Raw genomic sequence first — 25,240 nt, forward strand, 5'->3', positions numbered from 1 at the left:
CTATTAATTAGTTATTTTTCCAATTTAATAATCTATTAAAGATCTCGCGGCCCGGATAGAAACTTTTCGCGAGCCGTAGCTGGCCCGCGGGCCGGGGGTTGCCCGCCGTTGATCTATTCTGCTCATGATTCACATAATCGGGCGAGGGCGGCCGAACATCTAGCAGGCAGGCGGCTAACAGCCCACAACCGGTCCGGGATATAAAATTAGAAGTTTTATGTGTGAAGCATTTACTATCTAAACCGGGTGACGTTGGTGCTTTGTAAACCGCATGTGCCAATGCCTATATAATCTGGCTGATTGGAAATTGACTCGGTTTCAACACTCCTTCCGTCACTGAATTATTCGAATATACAATAGCAATCTTATCGTTTTTTTCACATGCAGTATAGAAATTTGTAAAAGATACAAAATGCAGTTATAATAAAATGCGAAGTACGTTAAAATATGAAAATTTATATTTTATAAAATACAAGGGAAGGTCATTGGAAGGTGGAATCGGCGCTTCCATCGCTTCCAATGACGGCACGCCACTGGGAAACGTCTACTAAAAGCAATTTTAACGGTAAGCGACGCTACTCCCGATCGCGATAGCGAGGCCGACTTAGCGGAGAGAGCGACGCGACTCCCTATCATCGCGGGATCGCTGGAAAAAATTATGATAACTTTTTTATTTTGTCTCCGGTCCAAAAGTAGGGTATCGTTGAACTCGTCTCGGTCTCCTGAGTTCAGATATATACCCAAAGACCCGAAATTCCATAGGTGGTAATTTATAGTATCCCCCGGTCCCAATTAAAAATAATTTGTATGTGTTGTATTTATATGCGATATTATACCCCGACTTACGCGGTTATCGCTCGGTCCCACCTATCGCGTAAGTTCGGGGCATTACTGTATTAATGTTGGTATGTATTTTATTATTATTACTTTTATGTATTATTTTTGCAATTAATATCGACATCGAATTGTTATTAATTATTTTTTGATATGCCATATGTGATTATTTTATTACTTTAATACACGTTTACCTCCTAATAAAAAAATATTTATTTTCTACTCACAATAAAAAAACCTATTTTTTTATTTCTTAGTATAACATCCTAATTTTAAAATGTCCGGGTCAGTAATTTTGAAAAGGTGACAACACTGGTTAGAAATACGAAATAATCTAATAATCTTAATGTTTGTACTTATTTTTTATACGGGCAACGCCGGGCTTACCTGCTAGTTACAATATATATCAATTGTATATATTACGTATCGTTTTTATGTATTAAGGACGTAAAACGCGAAATATATTTCTTGTTTTACTTACTGGATCATAAAATACGTTTTGTCGTCATCCGACTTTTTACATACAGAATGCCAAACTATTTGAAATATAGCATTATGTTTTTAAACAAAAAAATAGTAACTAGCAATTTTATTAATAACGAACGTTAGGCCAAGGTCGAAGAAAAAATGTATAAATTTCACAAGGTTTTATTATTCCTTCCGACGAGGAAAATTACGACAAATGAAACAGTACCGATTTCTAAAAGGAGGTCGTTAATTAAGAAGATGACTGTGGAAAATAATTTACGTATTATCATTCTGCTTAATTATTACCCTCCACGCGTTGGCCTACTACTTTCTTAACTCGAGAATCTTCGAAGTTTTAAGTTCCAAAACACTCCAGTAAGATCGTTGGAAGAGCCATAGCTTGGAACGATCCTAGCGTCTTGGTCACCTGGACCGTCCAACTTACTTTTTACAACCAAACCGTGCGCGGTGTGTTGTTTTTGTAATCTGGGGATATTAATTATTCTCTCAAAAATATTTATCTCTCTTTCTTCGAGTACGTAAATGAGAGTAAAATACGAGAATCAATCTTTATTTCAAAAATAAGGTAAAACGGATACAAAGTATAACTACGTAGTGGATTGTTTTTATAATTTTAGTCGTGTGGGATTCTTCTAATAATTGCAAAACCCTTCTGTGGTCCGAAGCTGTTTATGTGTTGGAGAGAATGTAAACTGGGAACGAACGGAACCGTTCTGAAAATTATTTTTTAAAAAGTTGTGAAAGTCAAGCAGAATTTTTTTAATATAAATTTTAAAGCATTTGAAATAAGTTTTAATTCAGGCCTCTTAACAGCTCCATATAAGACGGTGTATGTTAATTAATGGTTACTTATGATGCCAAAAAACTTAACCTTATACGAGAAGTATTATTAGCGGACAGCAATTAGTAGACGAAAAACCCAAAAGTAAATGAAACTTAATAGATGATGCTAAATGCAAAGAACAATCACCCACAAAGATATTTCGGGCTCCCTTTATCGATTACAAAACGTACGCTGAATTTGACTTTACCTTTATTTTATTTATTGACAAGACTATGTCTTGTTTATAAAATCGTACTGCCTGCTGTCTTATCAGCTTAGAGATATGAAGGAGTATATGTCAGGAGTTGAAATTTGGCACAGAGTTTAGGTGCCCAAATCATGCGCGCATAAAAAAACCAGACTAGGTAGTCAGAGGACCGAGAACCGAAACACAATAAAATACAAAATGGCGACACTCTCTACAAACAGGCAATAGTGCGAGATTTGCACATGCGTTGCTCGTTGGTAAGTTGGAAATACGATTATTGTGAAATCAATTTTTGACAAACACGTGCGTTGGGAAGTTCGAAAAGCGAATGTTACTAAATCGAATTTTGACAAACGAATCTTTGAAAAAACCCATTTACCTCTTCCATGTTATTCCCGACATAGTTCTGGTCGCCCTTGCTAACCTCGACCGATTGACCGGATATATCTCTTTTCATCATCGGAACTTTTTGAAACTAGATGGCGTGTCGTTATAATTTTATAATTTTATATTAAAACTAACTTCCGAAATAGAATTATTTTCTTTTTTTACATTCATTAATATATGTATATTTCGTTTGTGCAAAATAAAAAATAGCCACCATTATTTTTTCAAAAACGGGAAATTTTTGCATTGACAAAAATTCAACCTGGGGCGTCACACAACTGAGAGAAATTTCAACATTCGATAGGCTAATTTCAATGAAAATCATTGTGGAAGACCTCGTTGTCGTGGCTGTGGCCAACGAAGTTTGAATGATCGCGCTCAAAACCAACGACACCAAAGATGATTGGAGAATGAGAACGAGACCCGCCGTGAGCGTCGAAGTGATCCCGCTTAGTAGTGAGTCTCCGAGACATAGTCTTGTCCCAAATACGGCCTTGCCGTTTTACTTGATTATTTTATTATTATTTATTTATTTATTTTCTTTTGCAAATGCGGGGTGAAACTAATAAAAACGATATCTACTCTTATTAAAACGAATTATATAAAATGCTATTCACTAAATTAATGTTAAAAAATCAAATAATTTGCCCCTGGATTGCAAAAATATTACCTCGTGTCGTGGATAAATGTAACAGTTAGTTAGTTTGTTTGTTTAGTTAAGTTACGGCAACGCAACACTTGGGCGATCTGCCTAGAAGGAATGCCTTCCGGCAGATCTTTTTAAGGGTAAGGCTGAGACTTCACTAGCGTAAAAAAACGGGCGTAAAACCCCTCACTGTAAAAGCCTTTAATCACGTGACCATGATATTTTACGCCTGAACAGGTCGTAAAACCAGCGTAAAAGCGAGTTGAGCAGTGTTCAACTTTCGACGCGAATACGGCCGTAAAACGGTACCATCCACCAGAAGTCAGTGAAATCTAGGTCATTGTGGCACGGTGAGAAAATGGCGGAAAACGAGCTTTTGTGTATGTTCTCTGGTGGCTACTCTAGAATAGACCTGAAAAAATTTATCGAAAACATCCGAAAGTATTCATGTATCTACGACAAGAGGTGTCTAGATTATAGTAATGGATGCCTAAAACACGCAATATGGACGGCTAAAGGAAAATCTTTCAATTCCGAGGAGTATATAATAAAAAAACTAAGCTTATAAGTGCTGTATATTATCTTAGCAATATGATAATAAAAATTAATATATGAAAGTAAAGATATTATTTTTACCACATTTGTAATTATAGTACAGAAAAAACTTGTAGAATATAATCATTTTCTTTATATCGATATATCACGCATAAAGGCGTAACTTCTACAGCACCGTCGCCGTAAAATGTTCGCTAGCCGGACCTCCACTGCAATCCGAGCACAAACGCAAATAGGTCACGTGATTAAAAGTTTTTACGGCGAGGGGTTTTACGTCCGTTTTTACTCTAGTGGAGTCGCGGCCTAACTGGCCTCTATTCGGGCGTTACGGAAGTGGAGAAAACTCCACGTGGCCGGCCCGTTCCCGCCAGGCACCAACCCACCATCGAACTGCCAGGGTCGGGAAACGGAATCGCATGTTCTTTGGTGGGCCAACAGTTAGTAGTTAGCAGTTAATTTATTTGCTAAAAAACTTGTGTGATGAAAAATACAGAATTTTATTGATATATAAATAAAATTATTCTCAAAAGTTTTCATAAAATTATTTTTATATTTGTAATTCATTTTATTTGTGAAAACACCCATAAAATTCATAAAGAATCATTTTACATTAAATGCTCATTAAAATATTTAAATCTTGCTTAGTTTGTGGTGGGAGTTTATCGCGTAAATTTATTTTTTAAGGTAACGTGATTGAGCGGAAATTAAAATTTGAGTCGAACACGATAAAATACGAAAATAGCAGCGTAATTGTCATTATCTGCGTAAATCTGTGACGTATACAAACGTATATGAGATCGTCACGACAGATTTCTCGTAATAACTACAATTACTACCAAGTGCCGAGGATAACATCACCAGAAAGAATTTATTGGGGTTTTATAACAAGTCGTAAGTAGACGCATTGTAAGAGTTCTTTAAATTTATCTAAATAATAATTTAAAATTGATATAATTTAGAAATTAATTAAATGTAGAGATTAGGATTCGATGAAATATACTTGTCAAATAACTGTAAATGCTCAATAAATATTACTTCGACAGACACTAAAACTTTACAGAATGACATATTTGTTATTTTTGAAAATGCAAAATGATGTGAAACCTCGTTAAAACCAGTCTCGTCTATTGTTCGCTAGATTGAAGTTGTTATAATGATTCTCTCTTATTTTTTTCACTCCAAATGTTTTTTTTTTTTTTTTTTTTTTTTGTGGGCACTAAAGCACCTTCGATTCAAACCACTGAATTCGGCCGAGTGACGATGACCGAATTAATTCTTCTAATAATTTTGTATTTTTCCAATATAAACATTCACTTACGGTAATTGTTACCCAAAGAAACGATGTAGCAGAGTAAATTTTATAGCTATAAATGTAATTTTCAAAATTCAGGGTTAATTAATACTAGTGATTTTTATTAGTTGCATTACAACTTAATATTCACGTGATACGAGATGATGTTAATGTCCAGAAAAATTGAGTTTCTTTGCAGACTAAAGCAGTAAATCGTTAGGAGTGGTTTGTTTAAGAATAATAAAATTTGTATCTATAGGAGATAAGATAACTGTAATATTTTATAGCTAATATATCTGTATCTTTGTAAATATTTCACAGGGTTTTTATTTTATTTTATTTTTTCATTTTTAACCATATACAGTTAGTTATTGTAGTTAGTAGTTGAAAACTTTTCTAAAATTAATTTTTTCTAATAAAATCTACTTTGACGTAGGAAAACGTTTGCTTTATATTTCGCGTACATTAGAATTTACTTCTAAACTAAATATATTTATACACAGTGGGCGGAAGTAACTAGGCATTGGGAACTCGCTATAATTTCTATATTTTTAAAGCAAAGATAATAAAATTATTTGACATGTACTTTTATTATGTCGAAATACGAACGCATACCTTAAAATTCAATATAGACACCATCCACCAACTTCCGGCGCCATCCACCAACTTCCTGAAACGACCGGTAAACGTGACGTGGACGGAGGGCCACTTTTCTGTGAGTCCGCAACCGAATCTGTGACCATTAGTTTCGAACGATAACTCTTGATTATTTCCGGACGGATTTTGGCATGTATGTCCCTTCACCGCATGCCACTATACCACACAATTACTGATTTCCATACCTCGTAGCGTGCAACAATTTGCGCTCATTCCCGAACATACAAGTAAACGACCGTCTTTTATGACATTGCGCGGGCAGTCTGTATTTCACTGCTCACACCAGCAATGCAGGAATTATAAAACTCCACGGATTGCGATATATGAGTATATAAGTTTTATTATAATTTCATTATTATTACAAATATTATAGCGATTTCTCAATGCCTAGTTACTTTCCATTCACTCTAAAATTACTAGGGGACTTGGTCCCGACTGCCTACGCCCGCTCGTCCACTCGTTCCCAATACGGATTATTCACATCAGAACTTTGAACGATTTGTATACATTCATCTGTCTTATTCTAAATGACATCTTAACGTAAACGAAATTCAGACCTGTTTCGAAATTCATCTCTATATTTGAATAATTAAAAAAAAAAAAAAAAAAAAAAAAAAAACAGATTTTACTAAAATCACACAGAAGAAAATGTTTTATTTCAGATCTTCTCCATAAAAATCGAGACATAGAACAGGCTTCAGATTCCATTTTCTACGGTAATAATTAATTTAATTTCAATACCCTCATTTTTTTGGTTGTGACATGATATTTTCACATACAATTTTAACATTTCACGGCATGTTTTTTCGATTAGAAAAAACATTGCTGTGTCATTTCTATGTCGTATACACGTTGTTATTATTTTCGTATTAAAACAGGAATTAATTCAGATAATAATTACTACTTTTGCAGATACACAGTCTGACAATAAAGTTCGTAGAGTGATGCTGTAAAATGAAAATAAAACCACTTATTTGTTTAGTTTTATTTATTCGAAATAATTTCCTTTTAATTGAATGTACAGTATTTGCTAAATCTATCTAATAGTGATTCGGATGAATTTTTCAACTCGTTTTGGGGTATAGGTTTCAATGCGCTTGTAGTTTCTGTTTGAATTTTGTCAATGTCATCAAAATACTTTTCTTTCAATGGAATTTTCAGTTTTGGAAATAGAACAGAAGTCGCACGGTGCTAAATCTGGCGAATAAGATGGATGATTTCGCACAGACTTGTTTTTGACCAAAAACTGTCAAACAAATCGTGAATTGTGACTCAATGCATCATCGTGGAGCAAACATTAATCTTCCACAAACCTTTCTTTTTCGAAATCCTTTTAAAAATTAATCGAATTGTTTCACGATCGATGCCAAATCCCTCTTTCGCTATTCTAACAATAACGCGACGATCATTTTGTACGAAAACACGCACTTTTTCTATTATTTCGAGTGTTCTACTTGTTGATGATCTCCCTGCACGGCATCATCTTGTACCTTCCGAAAATCGTTTATGACACTTTAAAACTGTTGCATGTTTCAAATAATTATCATCATAAAACTTTTTGCATCATTTCGTACGTTTTTGTGGCTTTTGCGTCAAGTTTTTCATGGAATTTTATCACTGCTCTTTGTTCGTTTTCATTTTTTTACACGATGGTCTTTACGAATAATATTTTAAATGTAATTACTGCGATAGGCTATATAGCTCGAATTTTGACAGAATGTTCGTCATAATTGAAGCTTAAAATAACACATCGATGATACCACTCCTCGAGTTATAAAACCAGTCTACGAACTTTGTTGTCAGACTGTGTAGGCCTATATATTATTTTAATTAAACACTATTTGAAGAGAAATAGTTACATTTATTATTCTTTTTTATCCCAAACGCATGAGTTATTTTGCTTGTTTGTTAATTAAGTTACGGCAATGCAACACTTGGGCGATCCGCCTAGGGGGATGCCTTCCCCCTAAGTCTGTTTAAGGGTAATTGGGCCCCTATTCGGACGTTATAGACGTGGAGGAAACCCGGAAAACTCCACGTGGCCAGCCCGTCTTGGCCAGGTGCGAACCCACGACCGAACTTCCAGTCTTATATGTCTCTTTAATCCAGATAATAAATTACGGTAGACTATTTTACAGCTTCAAGATCAGGAACATTATTTATTGGGGTAATCTGTAATGATTATGTAACCTGATACCTCAAAAATAATGATCCTGACCTTGAAGCTGTAAGATAGTCTACCAGAATTTATTATCTGGATTAAAGAGACATATAGGCCTACATAAAAACAAATAGACAGCTACCAAATTACAGAAAATCGAACTTCCAGTGTGCGGAAAACGGAACCGCTTGGACACTGGTGGGCCCCATCAGTTATTTTAATAAACAATAAATTTTCTCTCATGGTCAACGTTTTTGGGTCGATACGACTGCTTTTCGTGTTGTTTGATTGTTAAAAAGGTAGGTCCTAATCGTTTTGCTTGTCATCTTACGTTATTTAATATCAACAATATTTCTGACACATTTTTGGACAAGAACGTAAATGCGTATCACAATAATATTCAAAGGAAGATTGGACGATAGAAAACGCGACGAATGAAAATTATTAAAAATTATTTCATCAATTTGTAGGCTTGGTTTCTGGCAAACATGAATCTGATTAATCTGTTAATTTATTACTAAAGTAGATCGAGTGACCATAATATTCGTGTCTGAAAAAAAAGAAAATGAAAATTTAAATAAATAATATATCAACTGCGCAATTCATAATTCATTACTTTAAATAATTCGCGGTGGTTCTTCGTTTTATTTTCTTTATTCTCTATGCAAAAGATACACGACGACGAAAAACGAGTAAAATAAGCCATCCCCACATTAACAATGGGAAATCTCCCAATTGAAATCTATAAAAAAAAAACAATAAAAATAAAAATGAAAAGTATACGTTTAAAAGAATGAAATATGACAGACTGTACAACATGTAAGGATTTTTCGCAATGTTCTTCACATTTAAAATATTTTAAATACGAAAGATTTTCGAATTTACAAATCTAGAAAATGAAGTCCTTTGTGATATATTAAGTCTAAATCGGAGCAAGTTATTACGAGTAATAAAATTAATTATACTTAATCTAAAATCTGCATGAAAAATCCATTGAAACATTCATACGTAAAATTCTATCGTAACACGTAACTCTGTATCGTGTATGTTTGCGAGTGGTATACAAGCAATTTCGTGAGAATCGGTAAAGAGTAAGTTGGCAAGTTTCTTTAACAGAACATGTTTTACAAATTTCTTCCGCGACTTTGTTTACGAGAGTATTAGAAGCGGCAGCTCTTAGACACCGTCCTTAAACCCTTAGACCAGGGGTCGCCAAACTTTTTTGATCGTCGATTCCCTACAACTTTCCGAAACCTCACATCGACCCCCCACCAAAAAGTTTGTGTTACAAGAAAAAAAAATTCTTACTATTTTAATATATATTTTTTAATTTTACATTTTTTTTAACATTTATTGTATATATGTTAATAATAATTTTTATAACTGACAATCAATGAGACGGATAAGCTTGATTATCTTTAGCAAGATTAGCAATATTCGGTTCAAAATTTGTTTTATTCTTTTCATTGACCCCCAATAATGTTAAATCGACCCCTGGGGGTCGATATCGACCACTTTGGCAACCTCTGCCTTAGACCAACATCAACTATCCTTTGAAAATTGGTAAAGTAAATGGTGCGTAATGCAGCGTAAGGCAAGTTTGGATGAAACGTGTATACCGTTTCTTCACAGCATTCCTCTACTTTTTCCAAACTTCCTATATTATTAATATGATATTCATAGATGAGTTTATCATCGACTATGACACCTAAGCAATTAACAACATTGACAATAGTATTTTTCGTTTTGCGGTAATGAAGTCAATGTAGTATTTTTAATATTGGAAATTACTGCTGTAGCGTAGACAAAAATGTTACATAGGTGGCAAATACAATATAAGATAAAGACCAATTTTATTTTATAAATACAGATTTCTAATGGCAAATAAAGGAAATTCTACGTCAATAGGAAAAGAAAATATTTTTGACGAATATATTCCTGCGTTGTCCAAGTGCATCGTCACGATAATACTCGGGTAAGTGTAAAACTACTCGTTCTTCTCGCTCTTCGTATGCGTTTCGCGCAAGAACAATATTACTTTTCCCGTGCACAATTACCACGAAATTTTAGTTTTTAGTCAAATGCAAGAGTTTCTACAGGAGACACGCGCACTAATTTGTTTTCGGAAAGAGAACTTTACCGAAGCGTTACGGATCAAATCGAGAACTGGTTAATTTGTCCCTGTCGATTCTCACCAATTATTCCGGTTGCGCTTTAAATCGGTCGTCAGCAACCGTAGTCTCGTGAGATGCTAATTTGCGACTGAAGCTTTGACGATGTAATTTTATTTTCCGGTTTTCTGCCTCGTGCCATTACGAATCCATAATTGAGCTGATATCCGCGGCGAAAATATTCAAACTAAACACGACCAGTAGAAAACTGAGAATAACCTATACTATATATTACTAGTTGGCATATTATTACCATATATTATTTTAATACCTAGTGTTCTGGCGGTAATGCGGTGTGTTAGTACTAAACAAAGCCTGCAACTTTGTATAAAAGGCATCGGCTCGCTAGAAGCTTACGAAGTTCACTCGCGGCCCGCATCTGAAACTTTGCAGAGAGGTTCGTTTATTAAAGGGATTGACGCTATTAAATTTTGGTGATTAAAGATCGAGGGGTGAGGCGATAATAGAGGTCGTGTGTATCTCCGGTAGGATCGGACTTGCTGACGATTTTACTCGTTATTAGTATTTACAATTCTTTTTATTAAACTCATTCCTACCCTCAATCTGTTAAATCTGTAAAATGTTAAAAATTTGTAAAATGTTTTTAATTATAAAATGTTTTAACAGATGGCGCCACACACGCAGTTGTAAATGTTACCGGTAAAGTTAAGCAACTTGTTGTTGGAGTTTTCTATATTTCTGTCGTGTATTTAGCTTACATAAATGCATTATATGTACTGTACATTAATTTACCTAATTTTAAATTATTTTTACCGTAAATTAGTGTAAAATACATTTCGATATCAAAAGTTTATATGTATTTTCTGTCGAAGATCATTTATAAAAAATTATTTACTTTTAAAAATTTAATATTACTTTCAGTTATGCTAACGGAAGATTTAAATTATTCTCCGAAATAGACGCAAAGGGCATGAATAAATTCGTTATTTATTGGATCTTGCCTTTTGCATTGTATCTAAAGGTTGCTAACAGCGATTTAAATGTAGTTCGATGGAAGATGATCGGTGCTATCATGGTAACGAAAGTAATCATTTTCGTCGGAATCGTGTCTTTTCACATGGTTTGGAAGTGTAAACGGAAATTAGTCGACGGAGGAATTTATGCAATGCTCTGTGCAGTTTCCAACGATGCCGCTCTGGGAAACGTATTAGGTAAGGTAATTGATACGTAAATGTTAACTTATTTCCTATACTACTTAAAATCCATTTGTGTTATTTTAGTTCGAATTTTCTATCTTCTATTCTTTGACTGTTTATGAGGAAACCGAAATTATCACGGATGAAAAAGACACTAAATTAGTATAAAGACGTGACGTACAGGTAGTGAATTTCATAATTTAGTTGATCGGATACGGATGTTCGTGTAAAAAACCATGGTCCTATTTAAATTTTTTTCATTTCTATTTAACTAATTACAATTAAACAAAAATGTAATTATTCATTTTTATACGTGCACACACGGTTTATAATAATTAACTTCTTGTTTTCTGTAGAATAATTTATAAAATTTAAAACGTGAAACTGAAATCATCTTTTTTTCGAGAGTAACGATATTATTTCTCTCTACTCTTAAGTCATTTCCAGTTAAATTTCATTATACTTGACTTAAATAGAAATTAGAAATAAATTATTTTAATACATTAATCGGCATATTCAAAATTCCTCTTAAATATCAGTTATGTATTTTTTTTTTTTTTTTTTCTAGTGCAAGCCTTGTACAGTACGTTACATCCGGATCTTCCGTTGCATTTATTCCTAATTCAGCCGATATCTATATTGTTATTTCAACCCATTGCCTTGACCATGGCGAAGACAAGTCGTATTGATAACTGTGGTAGAACACATTTCTGGCTCGTTTGCACGAAATCGATTTGGATAAGTATGAGAAATCCACTGGTGTTGGCTTTGGTTTTAGGATTGATAACCAGTGCGTGGATACCGAAGCCTCTACCGTACCTCTTCGTTTATGTCTTGAATGTTAGCTAAACTGTCATTTTACTCCGTCCTAGTAAATAATTTGAATATTATACTGTTTTTATCTTTTTGTAAAATTTACTTTCAGGTAATTGCTACCGCACTTCCTGCAAACGTCCTGTTCGTGTTAGGAATGTCTATGGTGGGAAAATTTCAATTAATTTTCCAGACTAAATATCATTCTACGGTTATAACTTGTTTCTTTCTTAAAATGTAAATTTTTTGTTAAAATAGTTTTTAAAGAATTAATTTCAATATAGTAAAGATATTATGTTTTAAATAAATAATACTTAACAAAATTGAAAAAAATATAGTACGTAAGAGGATGGCAGGAACCATACCGAGAAAATTTCACGTAAAAATAAATAGCGAAATAACGAAGATATTGAAGCGGAACTCGATGGTCATTGGTTAATTAAACGGGTTTTTAAGCTATGGTTGTTTGGAAAATATGAATACCTGCGTCAATGTACAATATATTTTAAATTATTTTTATAATATTCAAAAAGTCATAATTTCATATAATAATTATTATATTGTTTAAACTTTAATATGTTTGTACAGAACGTCTTCACTTTTCTTCTTCAGGCTAGCCACTCCAATTATTCTTAGATTAATCACCTCAAATTTGTCATTTCTTGAAGATAAAGATGCAGATTTCTCCTTTGTTTATGGAGTTATGATTCCTTATAACGGGGTTCTTGTCTTCGCAAACGAGTTTGGAATTTCTTTATATCCGGTAAATTATCATCAAATAATAAGATATTTATGCAAATCACTGAAAAACTAGTTTCGTAGCAATTGAAAACATTCAATAACTTTTTTCAGATTCAAATAATCCTAACGTTATCGGCATTGTCATTCTTTCCTTTCACATACGTAACAGCTCTATCTACCGTTAATAATTTAATTGGCTTTGAAAGATGTTTAAACGACGTATATTTTTATTATAACGTCGTCAATTTGACATTCGGGGTAAGGAATTAGTGACGTGTTAGAAAATTGAAAAATTTGTATGGCATTATATCAACATTGTGACTTACACTTTATAGTTTCTAACTTGTATGGTTAACTTCAGGAGGAAAAATAAGAGCAGCGACATCTTTATCTGGTTTGTAGTAAGTCAGGTAAGACTTGAAATTTTTTTTAAGAAGAAATATGTTAAATTTCTAGTTACATATTGAATAATTCTGAATTTGGATTTTTAGATGGTTCTATCGACGGGTAACATGTTAATAGTTGGGCACTCGTTTATAATGCCCGATATCCAAAAAGTCATTAGTTTATTCGGCCAAGTCATGTGTAACTTTTGGACAGCAAATTTAGCAGCTCAGATTCATCTTAAGGTTAACAAACGCCGCTATTTTTTATTGGTCGGATTTGGGTATGATACAAAAATTCCTTTTAGTTTTAATGTTTTTCATTTATTGATTAGAATTAATTTAAAAAGTGCTTTATAATTTTTTAACGATTTTCGATTAATTAAATTATAAGAATGATGTTAATGATTTATATACGTAGTCGTCCTGTTCATCTTTGTATCTCGTTTAAATGTCCGCGTGCCCAATTCAGAATATGCACGTGAATTTCAACATGCAAATAAGAAACCTCTGAACTATAATGTAACAATCGGTCTGTGACGTATTTTTAAATTTAGAAATTTTTAATACGTTACAAAGTGATCTATAAGTTTTTATTTATTTATTTATTATTTATTGTATATATACAGGGTTGTCGAAATTAAACTTCCCAATTCACTTGTTAGAGGGCTCTGGAGAGAGTTCTACTGCTCGAAATCAAACAATATTTGGACAACAGTTCCTTCAGATGATGCACTCGTCATTTATTAAATAAAAATTTCTCGTATAAAATGCCACTGATAGGTAGCGTTAAAGTTACAACTGGGGTCCGAACCTGTTCTCTTTTTGGAAAACGGTATCTTAACTTGCTAACAACTTTTTGATCCCAGAGCTTCAACAAAGCCTTCAAGACATCATATTAATGAAAAATGGTGCATTAGCCAACATCCCTGGCTCTGTTCAATGTGTGTTAAGGCAGACATTTACAGATAAACAGGTAATCGGTCGTTACTTCCCCCACAGCTTGAGCTTGTTCACTGGGTGTTCAGTAACTCAGAATTCTGATTTAGGGCGCGTTTGGAAATTCTAACTGGTGTACGGGAGCGTTTAGAAAATGTAACCTGAGTGACCATCCAAGGTTAAAAATCACAGTTATGACGTCACCGGTCGCCCTGCGGTACTTCACCGAAGTAACCATGGTGACAAAGCGGTTACAATGGTTCTATTGAATTACAAGATGGTGGACACATTGTATTGTTGTGGCGAATGTGGCCGTGATTTTAAAAATTTAGAGGCAACAAAACAACATTTGTCTCCAAGGCACAAAGCAACCAAGATCAGAAAGTCATGTCGTCCCAAATTTCAGATGGCAAGACAGCATGGTCAATGGCCAGCAGATGCTACGAAATTATTGATTTCGCAGTATAAACTAAACAAAGATAAATTTTTCTTCGATATTTGTCTAAAAAATTCTATATGTTCATTTTCATCTTCTGATGAACTTGTCGAATCTTCATCGTCATATAATTCTAAATCGATATTCGAGAGCAATCACAGAATTAATGATATCATCCCCTCTCGACTTTCAGCCATGTTGAACATTACACGATTCTTCTTCTCCTGGTTCATATGGAGATTACGACCTTGATTCGCCTTTTCTTCGATAGATGACGCCGCCTTCCTACGAGAAGCAGCCTGTTCGTATTATGTATGTCTCTAGGCTTGCTAAGTGAGCTTTTGGATTTTTGGCCGCATTCGACCAGTAAAGCGGGGTCAATGACCTAACCAGGATAAAGTCCACCAATAGGCTCTTGCACAACTCCCGCCGGGCCGCCGCGTACTTCGGACAGCGCGACCAGTAGTGCGCCGTCGTCTCTTCTTCCCCACAATGCGGGCAACCGTGAGTGGGGTGCCCCCTTGAGTGCAAAAAACCCGTTGAAGGGAGCCGTCTCCATCCGAAGCTTGGCCAGAAGCATCTCCATCCCACGCGTTGACACCAGATGGTAAGGCCATCTGTTGAAAGGCCTGAAGTGATCCCTCCCTTTGCCCTGGAGGGCCCCAGCCCAGCGGTCTGTTAGCGAGATCCTTACCCTGTCCCTTATCAGGCGGTGTATGTCAGCGAACATAAGAGACCCCAGCCACGAGCCTGTGAGGTTACTCCCGCGCTGCCCTATCTGCCTCTTCGTTTATGTTAATCCCTTTATGCCCAGGCATCCAGACGATCTCTAGTGGAGCCGGAAACGAGTGAATCGACGAAGCTAAGTCTATAATCTTTGCCGGTGACTTGAAATTGACATTCAGTATAGCCTGTAGGACCGACTTGCTGTCTGTAAAAATCGTTGTCGGCTCAGGGTTCCAACACCCCAGGGCGATTGCCCGCTGTATCCTGGTAGCCTCTGCCCCAAAAACCCCGCAGTGCGCCGCTAGGCCCCAAGTCTCCCTGAGGTCCCACGTGGGGATACAGATTCCTGCCGATGCTCTGTCGTTTGTTACCGAGGCATCTGTCCCTATTAACAACCTCCCTTCCCATCGCTTCTTCCCAATCTCATCAAAGAGCGCCCTGTATTCTACCGGGTGGGTGTAATTTACCCCCTGAAGAGCCGTTAGATTAACCTTCCCCTGAATTTGGACTATATTTGGCGGAGGCCGCGTTTGCCTGTGTATTCTGGCTGGGAGATATGCCCAGCTGGTCCAGATATGCCATTGCCTGGAAGATGAATGGCTCCTGGAACTTCCGCCACCTGTAATGCCCCAGGCTGTCCACAGTCGATATCATCCCCTGTAAAGAACTGTACTTCCCCCGCGAGATATACGTAACCGCCTGGGTTACCGCCCGGTGATTCAACCTTGCATTCAGCTCTATGAACTAATATTAAAAGAAAAAAATAATACGTGGATGATCCAATTCATTTATTTAAGTTTTAAAACAATAAAGTATGAAATAAAAAGATACCGGATTGACTAAATCTGTCCTAAGCTACAATAGTACGCGACTTCTCATCTTGATAATTAATTAAAGCAGAAGAAAGGAAAGAACTCCATGCAGAAGAAAGGAATTGCGTGTCTTTTGTGTTTAATCATACCCCTTTAATTTCTGTTTGAATATCTGTTTTCTCTGCTGCGTAGCCATGGGTTGAATGATGTCCTCGATAATCCCATATTATTTCGGCGTCCTCGATACTCGCAGAGATCACCTGGTCTTTCGATTAATAATTTAAACTTAGCTAGAGCCCGTAGTTGGTAAGATTTAAACTCTGAATGAGGGAATTTGCATCTCCCAGAATTATAGACACCTATACGAGCAAAAAAGTCAAGGGAACCGTAGCTGTACATGAGACCTTTTGCGAGATATTCGCCTCAAAAGGTCACTATGACGGCCGGATGGCCGAGTGGTCAATGTGGCAGCCTACCGCTCTAGGAGACCCGGGATCGAAACCGATCGGGTCGAAAAATCCCCAGGAAATTTTCGGGTGTTGGTTCGTCTGGATATGTCTGGCCCCTGTCCCTCACCACCCGGCCGCCTCATTGTGGGCCTGTCCGAACCCATAATGGGCTTCCTAAAAAGAGATACAAAGATTGTTTTATATTTGATTTTGATGGAGAAAATCTGAAAGAAAAGTTTTTTGTGTGATTTGAATAAATTCTACGTTTATGTAAAACATTAAGTTATCAATCATTGACAAATATTAGGAAATGTATTATTAATTTAAATTAAAATTTTTAAAAGCCAATACTAACAATTATATGAAGGATATGCGACTAATGAAATTGTCGTACTTTAAAATAAATTTTTATAATTAAAATTATTTCTAGAATTCCCACATCGTTGACTGCTTCAATTTTATTTTTTAATGTGTATAAATATCCAAATAAAATTCCGAAGAATTTTATGGATAACAAAATGGCAGTAAGTGTGACCTCAAAAATTAAATTTATTTCTTAAAATGAATAATAAAACATTTGATATATCGAATTTTGTTTATAGATCGGTGCCACTTTGGTTAACGTATTGTGTGCCTTGCTGATAATTATAGTATTTTTGTCTCTATACATCAGACATAAAAATACAAGTAAGTTGTATTAATATTACGAGTAAGTTATATTATTAATAGTTTGGTTCGTTTGACGAGACATGACAACGCACATGTGGGTGATATGTAAAGGTGGGAATGTCTCCCGGAAGGACCGGATACCGCGAAGGAAATGGGACGATTTTCCATTTATTTATAGGTGGTAGACACTTAAAGAAAACCCGGAAAGTCCACTTGACCAACCCCTCAGTGAGGCGCAATGGATAAAATCACCGGTAGTTGGTTGCGGACCAACTACCGGTGATTTTATCCATTCTGCTGGTAGGCATATTATTAATGGATTTATCAAGGAGAAATATTTACATCACGGTAGAATTAGTTGACTTTTTACAAGTGACAAGTTATAGTACGTGTACATATAATTTGTGCGATTAATGGTTTATATAAGGATATTGCTTACAAACAGATAGATTTTACTCAGATCTAGCTGCTAGAACGTTGACTTTAAAGAAAGATCCATAATATAGAAAATACAGAAGATACGAAACGTCTTCACTTTCGCACTTTTCAACCCCAGGAACTAACAAACAGTCTTCCTTGGCAGAGACGACCTATTGTATCTTGCAGTGGCGTAGCTAGGATTCTCCGGGCCTCCGAAAAAATTTTTCGGGTCTTTTTTCGTGATTTTGGAATCCCCATGGCCTACCCCCAGCTACGCCACTGTTATCTCGTATCTTATGTATTTTCTATATTTTGTAAATATACCGTCTGCCGTTTTAAATCAAAGATCCGTAAATTTATAACGGTGATATTTTATGTCAGCGATTCTCAACCTTCTTAGCTCCGCGACCCCCGAAATATTAAATATAAATAAAATTAATATTTCGCGGCTCCCCACCCAAAAGAATAATGACAGTAAGCCTTACTAATTGAATTTTGACTGTAATTATAAATATAAATTCTTTTAAATACAACGCTAAAAACTAAATACAGGAATCGTCTTTTATCACTCGAAAACAATTAGCTTTTGTGTGTTTCTAACGTAGATCCACGCATGGAGAAAATTTTAAATGAAAAACAAATGCAACCATTACATTAATTTCTTTTCTTTACATGTGTACTTATTGTAAGTAAAATGTTTATAAGTTTATAATAAATGATTTTTTCTCATAAAATGATTTTATTATTGTTTCGCGACCCTCCTTTAATATTACCGCGACCCCCAGGTTGAGAAACGCTGTTTTATGTACAGTACATACAGATTATGACATTATAACCGGAAGAAATTCGACGTAACATAATACAGTTTCTTCTGCACACAGCATCTGGGAGCATCGATATATTGATATTCAACTCTTGGGATATTCGCGGGTACATACTGATTTTCAAAACTGGAAATACTCAGATAAAATCGAGTTTTATATCGAAATACGTACGCATTTTTTCCGAATATCTTTAATAGTGTAAATCAGTATTTTTCAGTGAATATTTTTAAATCTATTGTGTGGTTAGCAAATTGTTAATAAGTGTATACGTTTCGTATTAGAGAATACAAATTGTATACAATTAATTTGCTTCTGTTTCAAACAGAAAAATATAAAATAATTAAATATGATTGATCAATTGTTGTAGTTAGATAATAATTTCACATTACTCGATTGAATAACAGTCCAATACTTACTTTTAGTATGCGAAGAGGTTCCCGAGAACGTTACCACTTTATATATAATTGCTGCAAACGAATTTAGTTCGACAGATCATCTAAATCATTCGTCGCAAAGGTAAAATATTTCAAGCAAATAACTAAGTATCAATATTTTGTGTTTTCATCTTTAATCTTCAAAAACAGAAACGTTTGTCCCGAAGAAGTAAGCGACACCGTGCCAGACAATTCTCAAACCGATAACTTGTTCAGGTTTTTAATAATTCTGGCTACGTCAATGACACTCGTAAGTATAAATGTTTATATATTTTATCAAATATAGAATATTCTAATAGAAAAAAATAAATGTTTTACAGAGATTATTTCTACAATTATTTAAAATTACGGATAAAAATAAAGACGGAGTCTTTGTTATCGTAAAATTTTTAGCCGATTTTAGTAGCAGCGGACAGGTTTGTAAATTATGTATAAATTGTTAATTCGTTTGATTACATTTCTGTACAAATTAAAGACATTTGAATATATATCTATATTTACCAGGCGTTATTAGCGTTTATGTGGTTCGAATTTAAGATGAAAACTATTTTAGCAGTTTTTAAAAAAAGGTGAGTTTATATATAAGAGAATTCTATAGGTAAGATTAATTTGTTCGTTTTAAAATGTAATTAAAAGAATTTAGCTAAATAATTGAATAATTTAAAACAATGTTTCTCAAACTTTTTGGACCACGACCCCCGTTATGCACTAAAATATTTTAAAGGACCCCCGAAGAATAAGTATGTGTCAAAAAATATCCCGAGGGAGGGGGTTAGGCTCGTATTTAAATATTTATATTATTTTTATTATTTATATGTGCAATTTATTTAAGTAAAAATTATTTTATATATTTTTTATTTCTATTATTTCTAAACATGAATCCATAGTAGATTTATAAAATATTTGAAAAATTGATCTGGCATCAATTTTTCAGCGACCCCCCAAATATTTTTTACGACCCCCTTGGGGGTCGCGACCCCCACTTTGAGAATCGCTGATTTAAAATATATGACGATGTACTGAATTTCGCATTTATATTCAGATTCTTATTATACCTCATTATAATAATTTATTATAGTCTCATTGCCACACATTACTTATTGTATATTCCAGAGTGTGGAAATGAAAAGAATGCAATTAGCTAACACAACTACATTAGTAGTACTGTACTTAATCGATATCAACTTTGAAATGTTTGTCTTATATACAAGTTGATTGTCGAAGTCTGAATTCGCGGTAATTAATTAAAAATTTAAATTAGTTCGACTGTATTTTCTAGTTTTCGTCAATTATGTACGGAAAAAACAGTTTGAATCGCTAACCTCTTTATAAGTGTACTTGGAACGCAACAAATCGAATTACAATTAACCGACTTTTGGGCTATTCTGTACATCGTATAAAGTAGGGTTTCTCAAACGGGATTCCGGGATCCCGGTTGTTTTTTTAACCCGGGAAATATCCCGGAAAATTTTTTTTATCCCGGGAAATCCCGCAAATTTCTTAAAAATTCACTTTTTTCTTATTTTACGTTAAGGTTGAGGAAATTTTGCAAATAGAAAGTATAATTAACTCATAAACTGTCAGAATACATTTGTATTTATTAATTTTAAACCTACTTATTAGTTTTTTTTTTTATTTTTGCTCGTTATGGCACATCACAAATGGTCAGTAATCAATACGTAGCTTATTTGTGGCAGGACTCTCAAAATTCTTTACCAGTAATATCTGGAATAATTGTGCTTATGCTGTCTTAATTTTTAACCATGCCCAGTAGCTTCAATGACTGCGTAACGCCAAGTTGTGCAAATTGGGCAAGGATAGAAATGAGTACGAAGTCAGCGAGTATAAAGTTTTTCTTCATAACTTGATTATTAAAGACAAACGAACTGCCGAATTATTGGGTTATGATGTGTCTATTAAAGCAGTCAAGATAGACAAATCAAGAATACTTTTTTTTTTTTTTTGTAACTCTTTCCGCCCAGTGGGCACTAAGAGGGCCTCTTATAGCAAGCCCATTATGGGTTCGGCCAGGCCCACAATGGGGCGGCCAGGTGGTGAGGGACGGGGACCGACATATCCGGACGGACCACCCCCCGAAAAATTCCTGGGGATTTCTCGACCCGTCCGGATTCGATCCCGGGTCTCCCCAGGGCGGTAGGCTGCTAACCTTGACCGCTCGGCCATCCGGCCCGAAATCAAGAATACTAGAGAACAAAAGAAGTACTACAATCTCAAAAACGAACTAGAAATCTTTCAGGATACAAGTGAAAAACGCATAATATTTGTCTTCTCTTAAATGCATTAAACACGATTCCAACCACATCAATTGAATCGGAAAAGACATTCTCGGTAGCAAGACTTTTCATTACTAAAATAAGAATCAAATTGAGTGATCGGAGTATTGACCATCTTTGCTTTTTAAAATCTTATAATACAAAATATTGTAAATTTTTATATTTTATTTAAAAAATCAAAAATTACCTTCTAAGTTAGAAGTTTTTTCTAAATTCATTTTTCCTTAAATTTTCAACAAAATTCAAAGTCATTTTTTGTTGTTGTATGCAGTTTCCAGCAAACTTTAATAAATTTTTTCTATTTGTGAAAATTTCTACGTAATTCAAAAGGTAATTTTTAATATATATCTTACACAGCATTAGTAATATGATTTTGGAGGTTGCAGAACGTATTAAATTACTTTAAAAAACGAAAAATAATTATATCATTTGATTTCATGATATTTTGTATATCTTAAAGATAATTAATTTTGTCTCGGGATTTCCCGGTATCCCGGGAAACAGTTCACTTTTATCCCAGAATCCTGGGACAAGCAAAAGACCAGGAAATGAGAAACCATAGTATAAAGTGCATTTTGAAAATCTTCAAAAAACAAAAACCAACTAAAACAAAAGCAAAAAACAAGTTGAAGTCTTATGTGATGGATATAGAACCATAAGCGGATAACTCTAAATTTTGCACATTTTTGATAATAGATTATTCCTATTATATTCGACACGTTCTATTTGTGACCGTAAGCAGATATATAAAGTTCCAAACGATTACAAGAGAATTTTTTGGTTGGCCCGATTTTCAAATGTCCTTTTCTCAAGACTATTGTTTCACGGTTAGTCGCGTATGATTCTATACCCCTAAATAAGGGATATATTGCGGAAATTTTCAATTTCTTTGATTTTAATTTAAAATTTATAAAAGTTGGAGATAAATACTACTACTTTTTTAAAATTAATTTAGAAAATGCATTTATCCGCAGTTTTCTCTGCAGATATATCTCTTAAAATATTTTTTCTTAATATTGATAGAATTCATTCTGAAAGAGCTCCTTATCTAATTCTCACATTAAATCGAGCCCTATTTTTTTCCTTGTGGTCGAATTTAGAATTGATTTTCTTTTAATATTTTCTGGAGAACGCATCGTCTAAATTTCACTGCAATATATTCAGTTAATCTTGCTACAATGTCTAGCTGGAGAAGATTAATTCGACTGTCTCCCATTTCTATGTGGATTAGGGATGTATCTTATTGTCATTCAGCCTACGTAATTAGAAATGCAACTTTTGAAATCCCCAATAGATTTTCAATTAACACTGCCCATCTTAAAATTATGTGACAGCACGTGAAAACGGATACTCGGAACTGTGACTCGTAGTTACATAATGAAATATTGATACAATACATACTACTTTATAATCACTTGGATTTATAATCACCTATGTAGATAACGAATCGACAATATTAAGTAGTGCAAAGTAAATTAGGTAAACGAGCTTGTAATTAATAGAAATTCTGCTTTTATTTACTGAAATGGTAATTAATAGATATAAATTTTTAAATTGTTAAATATGTTTTACAGACGCAGTTACAAAGTATTTTCACTTGGAAAAAGTACCCGGTAACGAAAGAATTATTTAAAAAATGATAATTTTATATAAATATTTACGAAAAATTTTGCCAATAAAATCTAATATATAAAGAAATAACATTGTTTTGAATGAAATATTTTATGAATTTCTGTCGTCGCCACGTAGAAACGGTTTTGTCACCATTTCAAGTACTTACCTATTGGCAATCGAGAGAATCATCGCATGGTAACTTTAGAAAAGTACCGAAGCCACCGAGTTGTTGCCGTCGTTCTTACCCCGTCGGTTCGACACGTATTTTGGAAGAACTGGCAAAAATAATACAGAATCGTAAATGCGTTGTATCTGGATGCGCCAGTAAACAAATAAATAATAGATATAACCACACCGCACTGTAAGCGGGAGTTGCCAGTTCGTGTCCAGCTCCGGGCTGGGTTTCTCTTTCGGAATATTCTAAATTAAAATTGAATTTATTTGTAATTACGGTAATAATAAATGCGACAACGTAACCTACCAAATAAAGCTCGGCCAACTTCTGTGTAGAACTGACTGTAATAAATTACTGTAGCTCACTTACATCCTCCACCATCTCATTTTCTATGTGGTCGGAGAAAACTACTCGCTAACTCGGACCAAGGTCTTTTAACCCCATGGTCTGTCAACTTCACCTTTTTACTTTTAATTTGTTCTCGAGCTCCGAAAGATGGCGCTAAGAACAGCAGTTGATATTTACAAACCACGTACGACATGCAAGCCTACTTGTTAACTCACTCTAATTTTACCTCCAATTAGAATTTATTTATAATATCTTATAGCTTCGCTTTACTGATCAGTAAAAACACGAAGAGAAGCTACGATAAGCAATAAAGTAATAGTATAATGACTTTGTTAAGTTTTATAATTTACATAAAATTAGGTTAAAATTTATTGAACGTATGATAACTTTCGATCTTAAAACAGAAAATTTTCTCTTGTAAAAAGTGAAGCCTTCAAGTGACATATAAGTGAATAATTTTAGCCGTTCTGTGCGAAGTTGAGTTCGCAGTCAATTTACAAGCTAAAAACTGCATCCCGTAAACAGAATATACGGTACCTTTGTATTGTAACCTGTTAATCTTCACTAAAGACATTTCAGATTTTGAATTACTACGTATAATATATCTTTGTACTGCAATGTCTAATATCATTCATTTTATTATTCGATTTAGAAATACAATGAAGTATCTTTGTACTGCATTCTGTAAGTTTTGACTAAAGAAGTTTTGAGTGTTTCAATGGTGTAATAGTGCTTCCAATTACAACATTCAACACAAGGTTCTCGGATTAGTACCAATCTGTGAACTGTGTTTGTGGTAAAGTTTGTTTCTTACGTTATGATGTTGTATAACGTCATAACGTAACTTATTAAACACAATAACGGAAACATTAGAAAAACAGAATAAATCTCATATAATATGTTGTTTGTGAGCAGAAAACACTTTAAATTTCAAAATAAAATAACTGAAAATGAAATTTTCAATCATTTAAATTAATATTTTATAATTGAGAATAATGTAATTTAGTACAAATTACATATTTTAAATGAATAATTAATGTTTGTTGCTTACTAATAGTATCCTGTATATATATAAATGAAAATGTTTGTTTGTTCGCTATACACTTGGCCATTCAACCAGTTGCTACGAAATTCGGCAGTTACGTTTATATACCCCTAACTTAACTAATGTCGCAATCCCACCCCAAAATATCTATTGTATTTCTGTAAATCAATTAATTTCTATCTACATTAGATTTGCTGATTTCCCATCTATTGGAGAAAAATATAACAAAATAATAAACTAAATATAATTCTTATAAAAACAAATATAATTTTAAAATATATATATTAAATTCACTTAATTACTGCGAAAACGATATAGCGCGAAATAGACGCGCTATATCGTCTCGATTATATCTTATATATAAAATTCTCGTGTCACAATGTTAGTTACCTTACTCCTCCGAAACGGCTTTACCGATTTTTACCAAATTTTATATGCATATTCAGTAGGTCTGAGAATCGGCTACTATCTATTTTTCATACCCCTATACCATTTCCCCCTTTCAAAAATATATTTATATATGGATTAAGGCTTTTATGTCCAACAGATGGCGCTAACTTCCGACGACCCAAGTTTGCTTTTCTGTGAGGCATTATGCTTTTCTGTGAGAATGGACTGAAGCAGATCATTTTCTATCTATTTATATAAATAAAATATAACGTTCGTTTGTTCCTACCGATTCCTTTGAAATTTTGACACAACGTTGCATTCGAATACGCACGTGTTTTTATATAATATA

The 25,240-nt window shown here is 34.2% G+C and overlaps 1 protein-coding gene across 1 annotated transcript; it reads left to right on the forward strand.

The window, feature by feature from the left end:
- Positions 1–4,747: 4,747 nt before the first annotated feature.
- LOC136976167 (lysosomal cholesterol signaling protein-like) lies at positions 4,748–23,441 on the forward strand. Its single transcript, XM_067271386.1, has 16 exons — positions 4,748–4,837; positions 9,922–10,026; positions 11,105–11,394; positions 11,948–12,219; positions 12,305–12,429; positions 12,805–12,955; positions 13,045–13,191; positions 13,269–13,343; positions 13,425–13,600; positions 17,109–17,202; positions 17,281–17,365; positions 19,014–19,107; positions 19,176–19,275; positions 19,346–19,441; positions 19,530–19,594; positions 22,894–23,441. Exons 2-16 carry the CDS (start codon positions 9,929–9,931, stop codon positions 22,934–22,936), a joined length of 1,911 nt encoding a protein of 636 aa, XP_067127487.1. The 5' UTR covers positions 4,748–4,837; positions 9,922–9,928; the 3' UTR covers positions 22,937–23,441.
- Positions 23,442–25,240: the final 1,799 nt, after the last annotated feature.

This window comes from Centruroides vittatus, unplaced genomic scaffold (assembly GCF_030686945.1).
Source record: "Centruroides vittatus isolate TY-2023 unplaced genomic scaffold, ASM3068694v2 contig_397, whole genome shotgun sequence".
In the NCBI taxonomy this organism is placed as follows: domain Eukaryota; kingdom Metazoa; phylum Arthropoda; class Arachnida; order Scorpiones; family Buthidae; genus Centruroides; species Centruroides vittatus.

What these genes read in the sequence shown, in the direction of transcription:
- LOC136976167 (XM_067271386.1), top strand. Translation starts at nt 9,929, where the DNA reads ATGGCAAATAAAGGAAATTCTACGTCAATAGGAAAAGAAAATATTTTT. An exon ending in ATCGTCACGATAATACTCGG is followed by an intron (nt 10,027 to 11,104) that starts GTAAGTGTAAAA and finishes TATTACTTTCAG; the next exon opens with TTATGCTAACGGAAGATTTA. An exon ending in CTAAATCATTCGTCGCAAAG is followed by an intron (nt 19,108 to 19,175) that starts GTAAAATATTTC and finishes CTTCAAAAACAG; the next exon opens with AAACGTTTGTCCCGAAGAAG.